The sequence below is a fragment of the Lineus longissimus genome, chromosome 9, assembly GCF_910592395.1.
Source record: "Lineus longissimus chromosome 9, tnLinLong1.2, whole genome shotgun sequence".
Lineage (NCBI taxonomy): Eukaryota > Metazoa > Nemertea > Pilidiophora > Heteronemertea > Lineidae > Lineus > Lineus longissimus.
The window spans coordinates 20,447,254-20,464,514 of NC_088316.1; the positions used below are offsets into that span (position 1 = coordinate 20,447,254).

At 40.1% G+C, this 17,261-nt stretch overlaps 1 protein-coding gene across 4 annotated transcripts in view; it reads left to right on the forward strand.

Annotated features, from left to right (window-relative positions):
- The first annotated feature begins 13,957 nt into the window (after positions 1 to 13,957).
- LOC135494001 (gamma-aminobutyric acid receptor subunit alpha-6-like) overlaps positions 13,958 to 17,261 on the forward strand; it is a 74,961-nt gene continuing 71,657 nt past the window's right edge. For 3 of the 4 annotated variants that reach the window (XM_064781724.1, XM_064781726.1, XM_064781725.1), the window contains exon 1: positions 13,958 to 14,583. In XM_064781724.1, the coding sequence (XP_064637794.1) occupies positions 14,504 to 14,583 (80 nt within the window). In that variant the 5' untranslated portion in view covers positions 13,958 to 14,503. The remainder of the gene's footprint in view (positions 14,584 to 17,261) is intronic. The other variant, XM_064781727.1, reaches the window with a different exon arrangement.

A 17,261-nucleotide genomic window follows, 5' to 3' on the forward strand; every position in this document is an offset into this window, starting at 1 on the left:
GAAATAGGTCCGTAGGGATACATCTAGTCTTGATCAGACAACTAAATCAAGCATAACGATTTCATTTCCTGAGGTCCTGGCTAGCTCTTGTTTTCCTCATGTAAGGAAGAATTACTCACTTCTGATGGGTCATTCACACTGCATCAGGGAGGGATACTCATAAAATTCCGTCGATGGCATAGTTTGAAGTGTTGGGATAGTGCTCAGTAGTTAAATGTGGCAATTTCGTTCATACCAAGTTCACCTCAGATGCAATGGGCATCGAGCACTGGTATCTGTGTGCAGTCATTGAGGCTGTATGTACCTTGATGATTTCCCTCTTTGACTGATCTTAACCCTACAATACATTTACTTACCATTACCTAAAATACACCTTCCTCATCAAAGAATTTTGTTTTGGTTAATCTTTAAATTGCAATATCCTCAATCAAACTATTAGTTTCTTTAAAATGTGAAAATGTATTAAATCACAATTCTACTTCCTCCGTAATGTGTTGATGCAGAAATTCGAATCATTTGACAGTTCAAACGTTTTTAAGTTTGCCGTGATCAGTGGGATCCGAGAATTATTTGTATTTTAAATATCAAAGAAGATGCATCAAAATGCAATTGTACCACGCATTTCTCGCTTTGAAATAAAAGCATTTGATGGATTAAGCCACTGACAATAGCTATCTCCAGCTTATTTGCATTTAAATGAACGATTCATCCTCGGAGTAAAAAAGTGCTCGGGAGTGGCAGTTAACACGGTGTTAATATTTCCATTACAAAACTGCCAGATTCCGACTGTCACAAGATCACCATATGATTAGTATTAATGAGGGTTTTTCTTTGACTTGTTCCTGGCAGGTTCCGTGCCGTCAGGACGTGGCAAGGCACAGAGCAAGATCGATCGACCATTCAAGATTCTCGTTGATAATAAGCTCATTTTTAAGTTTCTGAAATTGATTGATAGACCTGCTGGGTCCGAGTGCATCCATTTTGAGAACGTCTTCAATTCAAAGAACAACTCGAGTGTTCGAATTTGATTTCACAGGAATTGGAGGCGACCACAATTTTGTCTTTAAGGTTTAATGCCAGACGCAGTATTTGAATATCACAGGGTTGAAAATGTTGATAAAAAGAGATTGTGTTTTCCATTATGCCCTTTTCGTAAATATCTGTGCGAGGTGGTTGACAGGCAGAATGTGAGGTCCCTAAAATGCCTCTTCATCATACAGAATCTACACTGTAGCTCGGCTACTCTGATCCCCATGACCAACATGGCTAAGTTCCATAAACAGTCTTTCTCACAACCTCAACAGTCAACCAATGTCTTCTTAACGCCATTGCATTAATATTTACAGAGTATTAGGTTGCCTGTATTGATGTTATATATTACGGTCATGACCACGACTGACAGCCTTGTTTATTGGTGGTGGTAGTGATTCGACGATTTGTATCAAATATGCATAGCTTTGTCTTTATTGTAACTTATTTATTCAGTAATATCTGAAATCACGGCCACCGGTCACGCCTCGAGACGGTTATTGTAAAACCCTTTGGGAACGTGACCAGCATGGTTTGTTTAAATACTTAAAACGTGTTACTGCTACAATTAACGTACGTAACTCACATAGGATATATAGATGCTAAAACACTGAACAGTGTCAACAGTCAACCCTATAGTTTCACCAAGCCACTTGACTACCAAACATAGACAAATGTCAATTAGGATCATGGCGTTGTGACCATGGTTTTGGTGTTGCGAAATCATTGTCCATATAAATAAAACATATTGGCCTCGACCACCATGTTCATCATGTTTTCCATTCTTGAATATTCAGAAACGGTCTTAGATCGGTTTTCTGTTGCAAGAAATAATCTGCTGATTGGCATATATCCTTTTAAGTAAAATGTCCCTGACGAATTAGTATATAAACATGATAAAGCATACTCATATGATCAATTCGAGAAAGAAAAAGAAGTGTATATACATTGCATGATCCAAGAGATTTTCACTTCCTAGTTACCGGCCTAAACTATGTCGTTAAGAAATTAAACAAACATGGTAAATAATCAAGCTGCAGCCTGTTTAAGCAGTTTTTATCACTCCTGTCATGCAATGATTGTTCACTGGATCAAGATGCCTGATGAGCATCGTGCGAGCACCCCATTGCCTTACAAAAATCAAAGAAAATATCCAATCATCACCAATACTCGTGCAATGGTCAAGTGGCAATGGCATGTCCCAGTTGGCGTTCAGTCTCTAGTCGAACCACCCTCACTCATCGATTCAGCCCGTTGAATCGCCCTCTATCTGATTTTAATTATGATACCAAATGACCAATTCTTGGTCGACCTTTTTTCGATAATGACTTTATTCAACAGATCCTTCGATATCCGTTATATCAATTCTACGGCTGGGTAGGAATAGAGCAAATAGGCGTAATCAATCGGGTTTAGAAATGGAAATCGTCAACATTACTGTCGTCAAGAACTTGCGGCAAGGTAATTCCCATGAAAGTGTCTTACAGACCTACTTTTTGTGTCTTTTCGTTTAACCATTCCTTATTTTTCCCCAGTCGGCTGAAGTTAGAATCGATTACTGCTTGCTACTCTGGATTATGCAATTATCAAAAGAGGCTTAACCCCTGCGTTGACCGTCGGCTAACCCGATACGAGCTAGTCAATGGCATCGAAAACAAGAAAATCATTCCTTATTATTTATAATTAATTTTCCTGTCAAGATAAGCTGGATTTGTATGGAGATATTTTCTTGTCATCCATCGATGGGATTTGAGGCAAGATCGGTGCTGACTGGAGAACAGTTATTAATTTGATAAATTTACGATATGATATGATGAGAATGTACTGTGCTTAGTTGGCGTCCTTGGGTGTTCAACAAAGATAACATGGTCACAAGATTATTACTTCATCCCTATTATCACTCTAAGATGGAGGAAATAATTGGTAGACCCGCTTCAAATGAATAGACAGTGGACTCCTGCTTGGTTTGCACTTGCACGAAGTTGACAACATTTCTTGCGGTGACTCAGCCATATCCTGCAGAATCGTCCGGAAAATGCTCAGGGACGAAACTTAGCTATAAACTTAGTTATAAACTTGTGACCAATTCAGTCCCCTTCTCGACTGTAGGGGCATGAAACGCAATGGACGTCCCAGAGGTCGGCAACCGGCAGTGGCCTGGTGACTACGAATCGGGTCCAGTTGATTGTAAACCAAACTTCAAATGGTACAGAGCTAAGTTAGGAACACAGTTGGCCAGAAGCCATAGGTTATCTTTACAAGTGCAAATAATTGGTGGTGGTAAACATAGCATAAACAACTTGTCCAATCTAGGCGAATACCTCGTAATCACTGGGCTCATCCTTGCCTGTAAGCTTAGCGTATTGGTTTGTAATGATTTCTCGCACCCAGGACATGAACAACTACCCAATCCATATGTTACTTGTTGCTAGAGTAATCGGTAAGCAAAGTTAAATCAAGGCATTTGTCTTGTGTTTGCCTGATACAAGTGGCCTTTCCGTATCGCATCGCTGACACGTTAAGGGGATTAACGAGGACAAAGTCAAGATTTATAAATGTAGCCAGCGTCTCGATACTGCTGCTCTGACAATTAAGCAAACATGACGCCTAATGTAGGCTTCCAGGCTAGAATATCAAGGAATCTTTGTGAAATATCGCCCTTGTCTGCCTTCCAGTGGAATACGCAGACTCGTCAGTTAGCATTATGGGCATGTTACTCGAGTACAGGATATAGTTTAACGACAAGCCTTTGTTGATTGAGAGCAGATATGGGTGTAATTTGTCTATTTGCATGCCTAAGTCACGCTTTCCAGTAAATTGTTTAGTTGAGTTAGTTGGACCATTGCATTATATGGGTATTTAAACCGTAAGACAGTGGAGCTGTGAGTTGATTTATTAAGAGGTGCATGACAAAGACTCCAAGTCGAATTCAGAAGTTTATCGCAATCATTCCATTCATACATTCAATCATAGAAATCAAATACATAAAGAAGCGAATCTGTGATTAAAGTAGATGTATGTCAAGCAATGCTAACCAGTACAAGCTGCTAGTGTGTTCGTATGTCATGTACGCAACCCTTCCTAATCATTGTCCAGTGCAAGCTTCCAGTGATTATAATAGGGGTACTGCTTAGCAATAAGTGCCATGCCTTGCACGTCAGAATGGCCTAACAAAACCCAAGCAGCATCCACGACCTCACAGCTGTCTGACATTAGGCTTTCTTTTTCCTGTAGCCTACTGGTACATCTACCAACTGGTTACTGCATTAACCACATGAGAAGATAGAACACAAGTACTTTTGCCGGCACATCTTCTGTGTCAGCTTTCTCTAGTCACCACAGCAGAAGAATCAAATCACTGTTTGACCTTTGCATCATGACATTAGTTGCTGACGGTATGAAAGTAGCCCTTGGTGACATGTATAACATCAGTTAACATCACTGATGGATCAATCAGGGTGGCGCTGAGCTGCGCCCGTGAATATCCTTTAATAACACATCTGGTGTTGGACTTTGTGGAGCGATGTGCATATAATGTCATCTGACAGTCACGTAGCAATCAACCTTTACTCTCCAGTCCTTGGTTGAACAATGTGTTCTTTTTATACTTTGTGTGAATCTTAGTAACCAAAGTCTCAGCCATCTTTCCGAACTCACCCACTGATCTGCTGCATTCTTTCTGGTCCATCCCAAAATGCACTTCCTTCTGGAGATGCCAACTAGCTATCCCCCGACTCGTCTATCCTGGTAGAATCGGATGGATTGTAATGCAGAACATTCTATCCTTCCAGTAATCAGTAAAAATTACTTGTAGTAAACATATTCATTTGAACAGTAAATGTTCCGTGTCTAAGACGTCAATTTCGACCGGCGCCTCAAAAATTAACCTAAATGCTAAAAGATGTTGCCCCTGGCATTTCACACTCAGGAATCTTCGCCAGAAGGACTTTAGATTTAACTAGATGCAGAGAATACTCAGCATGTTAAAGGAACACTTGAATGCATGCCTCTAACCATATTATACCCCCTACTCTTCTGCCCTGCCATTTAAATAGAATGAGAGAATACTCGGCATGTTAAAGGAACACTTGAATGCATGCCTCTTACCATATCATACCCCCTACTCTTCTGCCCTGCCATTTAAATAGAATGAGAGAATACTCGGCATGTTAAAGGAACACTTGAATGCATGCCTCTTACCATATCATACCCCCTACTCTTCTGCCCTGCCATTTAAATAGAATGAGAGAATACTCATCATGTTAAAGGAACACTTGAATGCATGCCTCTTACCATACCATACCCCCTACTCTTCTGCCCTGCCATTTAAATAGAATGAGAGAATACTCGGCATGTTAAAGGAACACTTGAATGCATGCCTCTAACCATATCATACGCCCTACTCTTCTGCCCTGCCATTAAACTATGGACTTAATGGACATTTAACCAGCAATTCTTGCTGGCATTATATGAAGAGTTGGTTGATGTGACATTGTCCACACCTCTTTCAAAAAGAAATTTCTTTCACCTTGTAACCAGTATCTGAGAGAAATGGACTAAGCCGTTTTTACATGGTCTCATCAATGGCCTTAAGTAACGTAACTGTGATATTGTGACCATTCGTTTTAGTTTGGAAATGTACAACAAGGGTTAGATCTTGCTTGCAAGTGTAATATTTCATCAAATTTGTATCGACCTGCTGATAATCAGACTCTAAAGTTGCGTAAAGTCGTGTCCTTGGCTTAGGTAAGCATTCACTTAAACCCAGCAGAAGAACCAGAAGTGACCCCTGTCGTTCAGACTGTTATCGAAGTCATGCAACTTGGGGAGCTGTGATCTGGCGACATTTGATGAATGTTCCATTCCTGCCCTAATCTTATGATACACGGTTAGGCAGCAATGAAAAAATTCACCATGCCAGTATAAATGTCGATATGAGGACAGAGAAGTATGCAAATAGGACCAGATTCAATTTGCCTTCTCTACTTTTTTTTACATCAGTGGGAGCCTTGGTGATCATTGTCTATCCCGTGAAGAAGCCAAGCCGATCAGTAAGGAATATGCTGCCAGGATCTCCAATCAGCGCTCCCAGATCAAATCACCTCATGTTATTGATATCAAATCTCCACAGACCGCTCGCTTTACCGACGAGTTCTTCACGTCAGAGCCAAAGCCTTAACGAGTCACAATATGAATGGACAATTCCATTGCGAACGTCCTCATATTACCATTGCAGGATTGCATTTGGTTGTCAGGGCAAGAAGAGGATAGTTTAGGCTATTCTCAACTCATCAGGCATAATTGATAGAGGTCCGCACGGCGTTCAATACGGAATTGATTTCGGTAAAACAGGCCCACTGCATATAGCCAAGTATAGATTTCTGCACATGATGAATTCCTCTTAAAATCTTGGCAACTGTTCTCGGTTGGGATCAGTCTTTCTATCCGCAATCAGAACAATGAAAAGTAGACCATGTCTTCACCAACTAAGGTAACAATCATAAGATGCATACATACCAAAAAGATCAAAAATGATGTATATCAGACTGACTCTGGAATAAATGATCCTCGGACATAAGAAACCTGAGTTCCTACACACATCCACTAAGCAACGAAGCGCTTGCTGAGAGTGTTAAATGTAACAATAATACGCAATTTTGCGGACATATGTTATTTGTTGTAAAGACCATGCAAATTTAACTGGACGGACAACCTGTTTACATATCACTTGATAGTTATCAGACATTTCGAATTGAGCATAAAAACACACCCATTACCTGCTTTTGAAAACGCAGGTCAACTATTCTGTTCTCTTTAAACCTTCCTGTAAAAGCATATTTCAGACAATAGCCAGCGTTTATGTCCACTGTACCGAAGATTGGCTGGCTGATATTGTATAATGTCACCGTTACTACGAAATATAAAGCTGCTGCAACCCTTGAATTGTATTTCGGTCGATTTTTGTTGTCTTTCAGTCAAATCGACAAACATCATCTTGTTTCCATTCAGTACAACTATCAGCATTCTGTTAACGAGGAACGCATTCGTAATATCTGTTTCACGATGGAATTGTAGTGTTTTGTTTAAGACTCGGCTGGATTCCGAATCATAAAATATCAGAGTAAAATGCGTCTGAAATATCTTACTGGTTACTTTTAAAGCAACGAGGCAGGTCTCAAGGTACAAAGTTGACTGCTGGTTGAATTCTTGGATAATTTGACCGCATCGTGCTATTGCGAGCGTATATTTCTGCTTGTTCCTCACTACGTATTTTTCCACAACCGTGCACCGCAGTAACATGGCTAACTTATCTCTGCGTCCGACGAACACTATCATTGTCATTTGTCTTTCATAAAAACTGAATCGTAGGTATCGAATTTTGTATGCCAGTTGTATTGTTTGTTTGAGGTGGATGCGGCCTGCAGGCTTGAGGTCCATGTCACAAAGAACAGCGCTATTCAAAATGGCGAAGCTTCTGTATTCTCCCACTACCTTGACAATGCCTGCAGTTGTTACACTTCTAATGATGGATGGATAAGTATTTTGAATACCAGAGGCATTGGACAAGTTGAAGAAATGAAACGTAGTCTGTCCAATCATCATTAACCAGGTATACGTCGCAAATACATCATTTTTGTTATGGTAGAGAACTGAGTTGAATTTTAGACACACCCCATTGAAAACCACTCGGTTCTGAAGGTAACTGTGCTGTTGCTTTGCAACCTGAAATATCATCAATTATCAGACAATTAGGACGTTGTCGTGCTGATCAAAGATAAAAAGTGTTTCCCTTGGTATGATAGAAAACACATTTAAAATAAACAATAATGATTATCTTATGGCCTTAAAATTCTTACCGTTTTTTGAGAAGATATGGAAAACACAAGACTGCCATTCTCTCTGCCATAGAGCTGACGACTGGTATCAAGGTTGCTGAGTCTGCATGATCCCTTCAGGGAATTATAGGCAAAGCTCTTACAGCGGAGGTCCTCATTGCAGATTGAGGAACACTCAAGTAAAGATAAATCAGCATGACTTCCAAGGTTCGGAGGCGGCAGAATGGAAAGATCTACGCGAACTCTGTTGAAAAAGGTAGACATCTTGAGCCCTGTTGATGTTATGTTGCCGGCGATCAGATTGTATTGCGTTTCCACACTACACTTATACTGAAAATTAGACAAATCTGTTGAAACTCCTTCTGATTTCTAGTCGTCAGATATAGAATTGCCAGCCATTTATCTGTCTCATCAGTTACTCTGTGACTTTCATCATCCAGCATGGCGGTGACGTACTGACAAGAGTCCGTAATGGGCGATGTATTGCTGGGAATCTAAATTCAGGTGGCTTGATTCGTAACGAAATGCATTTTAAACGAAATCCTCGGTCGATATTGAAATAATAGTTTCTTAGAAATCTTCCCCTCTATGATTGATCTGCTGTGGATTGAAATAGTATTATCGATATAATCGCGAATTAATTGAGTGGGTTTTTTGGGAACGGTTGATATGAATTGAGTTCAATTCTTTTCACTGGTAGGAGGCTCAACCTTTCTCTTACATTTTCCTGATTTATCCAACAAAAGTCAAACATTTTTCCGACTTTTCCCTGAAGTAGTGGTGACAAGGGAGAACAACACGATATAGCATTCTTGGACATTCATGCTTAATGAAAACAAACGATTAGATAGTATAGTATTTTGCTGTGCGCTTAGTAGTGAGCCACTACTAAGCTGTAATCATATCAATACAGGCTCCCCGGCTTGATTGAGGAAGCAGGTTCGATCAGAGTGTAATAAGACAAAATCTATGGTTTTATGGATTCACCTGTCTCGAATGATTATTAACAAGCAGCGGTTTGAATCTGTAATGATTAGATGCCAGGAGAGGAGCAGCATGGTCTATCCGTGATAGGGACGTCATGCTGCTCGATACAAACTTCTCAACTACACCACTGCTGGGCATGCACTCAGGCTTAGCAAACGTTTATTTTCAATTGGGAAGGTCGATAGTGGACTGAATATTTAGAGGGAGGGGTCAAGGCAGAGAGTAGTTACTACCTATCAAGACTGAATATGTAGAGGGAGGGGTTGAGGTAGTCATTTTTTTCACTGGTTTTTTTTGTTTTCTGCTCATAATGAACCAACATCATCAGTCCCAAAACTTTTTTAAGTTTGAAAAATTTTCAGAATTTTGACTTTTTTTTCTGCTAACCCTTACCCTAACCCTGAAAAAATTTCTAAGTCCAAAAATTTTTTTTAACTTTTTTTGTTTTCTGCTCAAATTGAACCAAAATCATCAGTCCCAAACGATGTTTGGCTTTGAAAAAATTTCCGAATTTTGAACTGATGAAAAAATTCAACTCTGAATAATGATAAAATTTCTTAGTCCAAATATTTTTTTCACTTTTTTTCTCCTCAAAATGAAGAAACATCATCAGCCACCAAAAAATTTTCGCTCTGAAGATTTTTCATAATTTTGAACTTATGAAAAACTTCAACTCTGAAGGATGAAAAAATTTCTGAGTACATATATTTTTCCCCTTCTTTTTCTGCTCAAAATGAACCAAAATCATCAGTCCCAAACAAATATTTGGCTTTGAAATTTTTTTCCGAACTGATGAAAAAATTCAACTCTGAAGGATGAAACGAATTCTTAGTCCATATATTTTTTTCCCTTTTTTTCTGCTCAAAATGAAGAAACATCATCAGCCCCCAATTGATCGCTTCTCGCAATCGCCAATTACCATCATAAAGGTACCGTGAATTAAATAGATTACAGTTCCATATTGCCTATTTATCATGTTTATGTATTCTATATCCTTTTTAGATGCTAGGCTATGTGTCGAATGCGTGACTGCACATAGTATGACATTCTAAAGCCGCTGTATTCTTTCGGTCCCGGTCTCTGTAAATGAGGTTGCCCAAATTAAGCGCGTAAATGTCCATCTTAGACATCTCTAGTAAACGTAGTGAGAGTTTTATTGGATCCCTTAGGCCTACATCTGGCGAAATATTTCCCATTTATCAGACCACACGCTCCAGAGAAACATTCTTAACGATCCTACTTCTCTCGTTACCAACCAAACGAAGTTGCTTGAATTACGCACACTACCGCGATTAGTGGCCAATTTGAAATACCGACGAAGCAATTTTACCACCTGTGCAACTCTAATGAGACAGTGTATGTCGGATTGATCTGTGTCAGCCACGACTAGGGAACCAAAATTCTACTGAAATCAACACTTTTATAGGGTAGTAATGTCTTTGTACGCCCAAGTTTTGTAATTCATTGGTAACAGCAAAATCAATTCCTTAGTCATCCATGGTCCACTGCAATATATTTTGCAGACTCTTTAGTATTGGTGAAATCTTGAAGTGTAAATAATAGGGTGGGGATTGCCTGGTGTCACACTTTACTTTGAAGTTTTTGATGGCCGCATTACTGACAATGAGTTTGTGACAACATAAGACATTTATATGATTACAAACTGCATGGCCACTTGGTTTTTTATAGACCAAACTTGAATACCTGGTTACTATAGTCTTCCCTTTAGTATATTCACCGATATCTGAGAATATAAGGGCTGACATTCTTACCGAAATATCGTAATAATATCACTGTTGTTATAGCTTGGTGAGCTTCTTTCTTTATCGGCATTGGAACAAGGCAGCCATGGTGTGCGGAGCGAAATCATACCAACATTCTTTCCGAGTAGTTTGCAACTCCGGCATATCCTACTGCTCAGGTCGATAACGTGTTAAGATATAAAATTGAGGGGTAAATCTTCGTTCATTTGCTTGGTAAACTCGGCACCCGTGTATTCCTGGGAACTTGTATTTAAAATTTTTTTATCAACGAATTGTTAAGCGCGATTAGATATTATGACTGCCTTAATCCATTGACAGTTGGTGCGATTCTAGGGCAGTTGATTGGAAATTGACAACGCGCAGCCGTCCTTCGCCCATCGTGTGTATCTGGTCACCATGGATTGTAATTGTCAGGTTAGTCGAGTGTCTGTCATGACGAAGCACAAAGGGGCGGCTGTCTGTAGGAGGCACGTATGACACAGCGCGGCCGACACACCGCGACCGACTGACTGTGTTCGTACAATGCGGTCCGTATCTTGTATTAATTGTAGACTTGTAAGCCTGTCACAGCAAAGTCTAGGTTTCGGATCGATCACCTCTAACAAGATCTTTGGTGTATATGCGATGGCCATGCTACCTCCACGGTCTTGTGTTGCCTCGGTACACTGGCCTCTTCCCGTTCTCCTCTGAATGTAGCTTTTGTGTATGATGGTGATGGTTTTCATGACTGCAACCCAAACATGCCTTGAACTGATTAGGATCTCCCATGGACCATCCTCGTGGCGTCAAAATATTGTTACCACAGCAATTGCTCATAGCTAGTGTCAATCACAGTGGCTTCGAACATTGCGACCAATTAAATATAGACGGGCTGTTGTGATGGCTGATGCTGTATCATCAGATCGAATGGCATCTCACTGATTGAACTGTTTGGCTCCATATTGATGTCATTATTGATCGGGAGAACATTATACACATCACAATTAATTGTCTGATTGTAGTGGCACCCTAGCCCTAGACAACCATATTAATCTATATCACTGTTTATATTCATCACCTTCATCTCCATGGGGTGCGAGATCTCCTTAATGACTTTGCCTCTCTGATTGAACTGCATGGGGTGCGGGTACTCCTTTATGACTTTGCCTCTCTGATTGAACTGTATGGGGTGCGAGTACTCCTTAATGACTTTGCTTCTCTGATTGAACTGTATGGGGTGCGAGTACTCCTTAATGACTTTGCCTCTCTGATTGAACTGTATGGGGTGCGAGTACTCCTTAATGACTTTGCCTCTCTGATTGAACTGTATGGGGTGCGAGTACTCCTTAATGACTTTGCCTCTCTGATTGAACTGTATGGGGTGCGAGTACTCGTTAATGACTTTGCCTCTCTGATTGAACTGTATGGGGTGCGAGTACTCCTTAATGACTTTGCCTCTCTGATTGAACTGTATGGGGTGCGAGTACTCCTTAATGACTTTGCCTCTCTGATTGAACTGTATGGGGTGCGAGTACTCCTTAATGACTTTGCCTCTCTGATTGAACTGTATGGGGTGCGAGTATTCCTTTGTAATGTTGCCTCACTTAAAAAGAATCAACTCCATAGATACAGGAGGTGAATGATGCATTGTGAGAGTTTGTTACTTCCAGTAAAATACTTCACCTTTGAAATATCCACGTATCGACTCCTTAACTGTTGTTAAAGTAGTCAAATATCAGTCCAGTTCCTGTTGCTTTTTAAAACCTGGTTTTACGCTGAGGTCAGGTGCTTTCAGCAATCCATCAATGCGATTCAGGCGTTTTCCACTCGTACCTCAGCAAGAGGAGGGAGTATATCAAAATACCTGCTATATGAGGAAGTAGAACCTCGAGTTCTAATAGTAGAGTCCGCGTCCCAAGACCACCATGGAGAACTCTTCTGAAATGAAGTCGAGCATTACAGACCTTCTGACCCAGCTGACATGGAATAATCTTCTCCATGCCTTTTTATTGACGGAAAGGTCGATAATATTGAAGCTTTATCAGAGGTCGACTCAAAAGGCACTGTGATCTTCCTCAACTTTAGTAGGAGTGATCGAAGCTGTCATACGTCGTGATACACACTTTCCGGTATACAATCGGCTTTGATCTGACCCCAGACAGGAGAAGGCCGCGTTAAATATGATGAATAGCTTCGGGACGATCTACCGGCGTTTCCGATTTCCATCTAACGCTACTAAAAGGTCGCTATCATTTACCGGTCCTCGATATCTGAGATGGTTCGCAAGGCATCTCACGATAATTACGTCACTGTCTCCAATTCGTAATTCGTTTGAAAATTCCCAATAAGGAACAAAGGCATATCCATTAATGGCTACCTTTGAAAATCCCTTTTTCTGTAAGGAAATCCCGTTGATAATTTTTTTCCTTTGGGAGGTTTAATAAGAAGGCTTCTTAATGGACTATGTATGCATCAAAATACTTTATTCTTTTCGTTTTTATTAGCTTTGATCGCGATTCCTTCAAATAATGCAAGAAATTATGCTTAATAGTTTCACACTCTGCTTTGTTTGAAGCAACTGTTAACATCCAAGGGAGAGGTCATTGATATATTTGTATGAAATGAACAATAATGACGAGAAAGGTGCAGCCTCTACGACCACGATTGTTGCTGGAGCCTCCGTGTTAACTCGTACCTTGACGATGTGTTCATAGAAACACCATCGAATGGCAGTGTTTGCTTTCAATCAAAGTCACTCACTCCAGTTACCAATATCAACACTGGACGAGGAAAAGGACTAACGATCGGCTACAAGTGAACGAGTCCACCAATTAAATGTTTCATTTCAAATCGTTCGGCTTTGAACCATGACCATTTTCAGCCGATAGCATCAATACTCGCTGTGTGTGGTAAAGCCGCAGCCGAGAATTGGACCAATACTGATATGATCAAGCTTTAATTCTGGTAAGTCTAAGGACGATTCGTTGCCAGTTGAGTTGTTACATGACAAATTCCAAAAAAGCGGGTAGGGACAGTGTCCTTCCATGTCTCAGCCAGAATGACATGCATATTAACAAGAACTGACAACAACGACATAACTCTATATTTCACCTACCGCAGAAGTGTCTGTTGATGCCATCTACTTTGAGCTAAAACCTGGCATAAAAATCATAGACAATTTTAGATTAAAAAGAAAGCCCTGACATCATCTATATCAGATCCTAAACAAAAAAGTCCCAATGATAGATCGTCAACTAGCCAAAGAACGGCAATCAGACGGCGAAGCCGATCGATTCCAGCGCTCCCGTTCATAGTACACCAGCCGAGCAAATGCCAATAGTTATTTTCAGTTACTCACTCGAGTTCTCGGGGAACACATCGCCGCTCAAGGAAGCTATATGTGCGGGGGAACCCGGCAACGTCGGACAGTAAGCCGAGGCATGTAAGGGACACCATGTGCCGAAAAAGGCGTCTAGACAATGAGAATAAGCATGGACCGTGGTAATATTTAGAAGTGCTTACGTATTCTGGAGGCATTACGATATAAACTGTATGATTTTGGAAATGACTCGTTTACTGTTTGGATATCCAACGATTGAGAGCGGCTCATAACTCGATCATGGCTCTGATCGGTTGAAGAAGGTGATTTATCTTAATAACTGAAACAAGTAGTGATAGGCTGCGAACACGTATGCAAATAGAGTCACTAATTATGACAGATACCCATGACGTCACTACCACGTGTGCTTCGATTGGATTACGCATTGCAACGTTATCATGACGTAAGCAAACATTGTTGCCTTCAGAATCCTCAGTGTGTTTATATCATACCTTACAATGGCAAACTTTTACTGTGCTAGGTGAACTGGAGGGGTAATAAAATGCCGTGGACGTTTTGCTAAGCTGGGCATGGATATGTACCTGATATGCGGGCGATCAAAGTTCACAGTCATTACGGTGCTGGTTGCACTGTGGCTATATGAATTCAGGTAGGAACAGCTTTATTAAGTGTCATCTCCTCTTTCACTGTTACATACTGTCAACTGATTGTTGCATAGGCATGTCTAAAAGATGAAAGTTGTCGGTATTGAAAAACAGTCCAGCGAAAAAGTGCCAACTCTGACAAACGATGTTTTGGCACCGCTATTGAAACTCTGATGATAATGCTCTTTAGTTGTTGTAGCTATTGAGTTTAAACAAGTGACGTTCACGCATGAAGGTTTCCGAGAAGCCACTGTTATAAAATTCGATCGTGAAGGCAATCATCTATCGACAAAACTAAACGTGGTCGTCTGATGAAAGCTCCAATCCAGTTAGATGAGTTATTTCAACCGAAATTTAGCTGATATTGCCTTTCAACCCCAGTATCAATCCACTGCCGACCTTAAAATGGCTTGCTGGCTCTCCAGGTCGTTCATGAATAAATTGGAGTGCCATTAATTTTTTAGCGTGCTCTATTGGTAAGGTGTCTTGTCGTAAAGCAGGTCATATTTGTATACTGTATACGTTGAGTATAAAGTACGGTGAAATAGGAAAGTATACTCTGTATCCACTCGTACTCTCTGTAAAACTCATTACTATGATTATACCTACTTTCTCTTAACCAGATGTCTATTTGTTTCGATCCAATCCTTGTCGCACCGACAGAGGTTAAGAATAGTGATCTTTTGATAGCCTGTGCATTATGGGAATGATATTATTGACGATATATCATCCCATATTCCACCTATGGGAGATTGCCACTTACTTGATTAACCATGTGCAACTAGGTTAACCACAATATACTAGCTCACTCTTGTTAAACGAAATCCCACTGGTTGTTTCAGTAAGAATATTTTGCCTTTAAACATGGAGCATGTCAGATCGATCAGTTAAGGTGAACTCAGTGTTATCATATCTTAGCCGTTGATTTCACCAGTTCTCTTATTGATCACTGAATTTGTTCAGACTTTATACTTTTAATGAATCCTGACGAACGCGACTGGAAAATATACAAGCTGCTGCATGATGTTTATCAACCAAACGTGATCCAATGTAACATTACCGAATTACCGCCCTACAAATAGACGTTGTTTAAATGTTATTAATGTGCTTTCATTATGATTGTTTCCGCCTCATGCCTAGCACGTGCGTTAACTTACGTACTATTAGCAGGACCAAATCTAGCCTAAAAATTATTCCGGTAAACAAATAAACTCCGTATGACTGAGCGCATATTGTTTTCAGCTGAGAATAAAAGCATTACGTCTGTTAATCCATGAAACTAAGCATTGTAAACATCAACAAACATATTTTTTTGTGGTGAGTGAAAAACATGATAAGTATTGCTTGGTTAGGAAATAATACTCGCCTAGCACCATACTATGACTAAGGTCAGTATTTGGGCCAGTTTATCAATTGGCGTTTATACGCTGGGATAATCAAATCAATTAACAAATACAGGGTGTCCAAAATAACCTTTCAATTAGACTTATCTGGGATCCTGAAGAAAGGACCAACGTCTCTTTGATTTTGGTCAAATTTGGTCAGTTCGAATCTGTGTTGAAATCTCCCGGTCGGAAGAATATTTTTCGTCACAAGTTATTTATCACGCGATGTTCCTATAACTTAAGTCGAAATATCCCACCAATAACCTGGTCTCAATTGTGAGTTACATCCCCCGATATCATTCAACAAGGTAACTCAATGTTGACAAGATATCAATACTGTTGCAATTAAGTTGGATGTATCTCAAAGAGATATTTCTATCATAATGCTCCTAAGGTCACGCACAATAAAACAAGTTGGGCACAATATATCTGGCGCACTTTAAACCCAAGTCATCTTTGTTCATTAATGAACATATAAAATATTCCGTCCGCTTCGACCTAATCCACCCCAAGACAGTCGACACATAGACTACTAAGACGCATGCACTAATGAGTCTCCAGTCCCGATTATTCCCATGACCGGGATTCCTTGGACACGATACTGAAACCCATCTACGCCATCAATTGCATTGGTAAAAACAAAGACAGTGTAACAAACTGGACGGTGTGGAAACATAAGTGAATTCCACACTCATGTTGAAACGTTTGATTCAAACATACTCAGTCGTACTTTTTTTGTTGAAGTTAAAAAGCGAACGACTAAGAGTCAAATAACAGTACATGTGATATCTGATTGGTTGGTAAAAGCATGGTGGCCAGTAACGTGAGGGGAATGCTCCATATCTGTATCCTTTCGAGGTATTTCCAGCTTATGCAAGGGACAAATTCTGTTCGTTCGGTAGAATGTTGATTCGATGTCAATAAAGAAGAATCTTGGATTCGTTTTACGAAAAGCTTCACCAGTTTCTTTGGACTGGGTGACCAAGCACATCTCAATGAAGATTTAAAAATGAAGTTTATTATAATAAACCATTCGGAGTTTAATATAGTGAAGATAATAGCATCGCTGAGACAAATTAGCAGACACTGAGATCAAAGACACAACGTTGCCGGTAGCACTTTAGGGCTATATTAATTTCCTAAACCTAGTGATAAATTCTGTAATATGGTTTTCTCAGTGAGGCACACTTCCCTACAGCAAAATTAACTAAAAGGTTTTATAGGCCATGCGCTTTGGAACCATTAAACCGCAATGGTTCTGAAGTAGGTCCTGAGAAGTTTGGATTTCATTCATATGA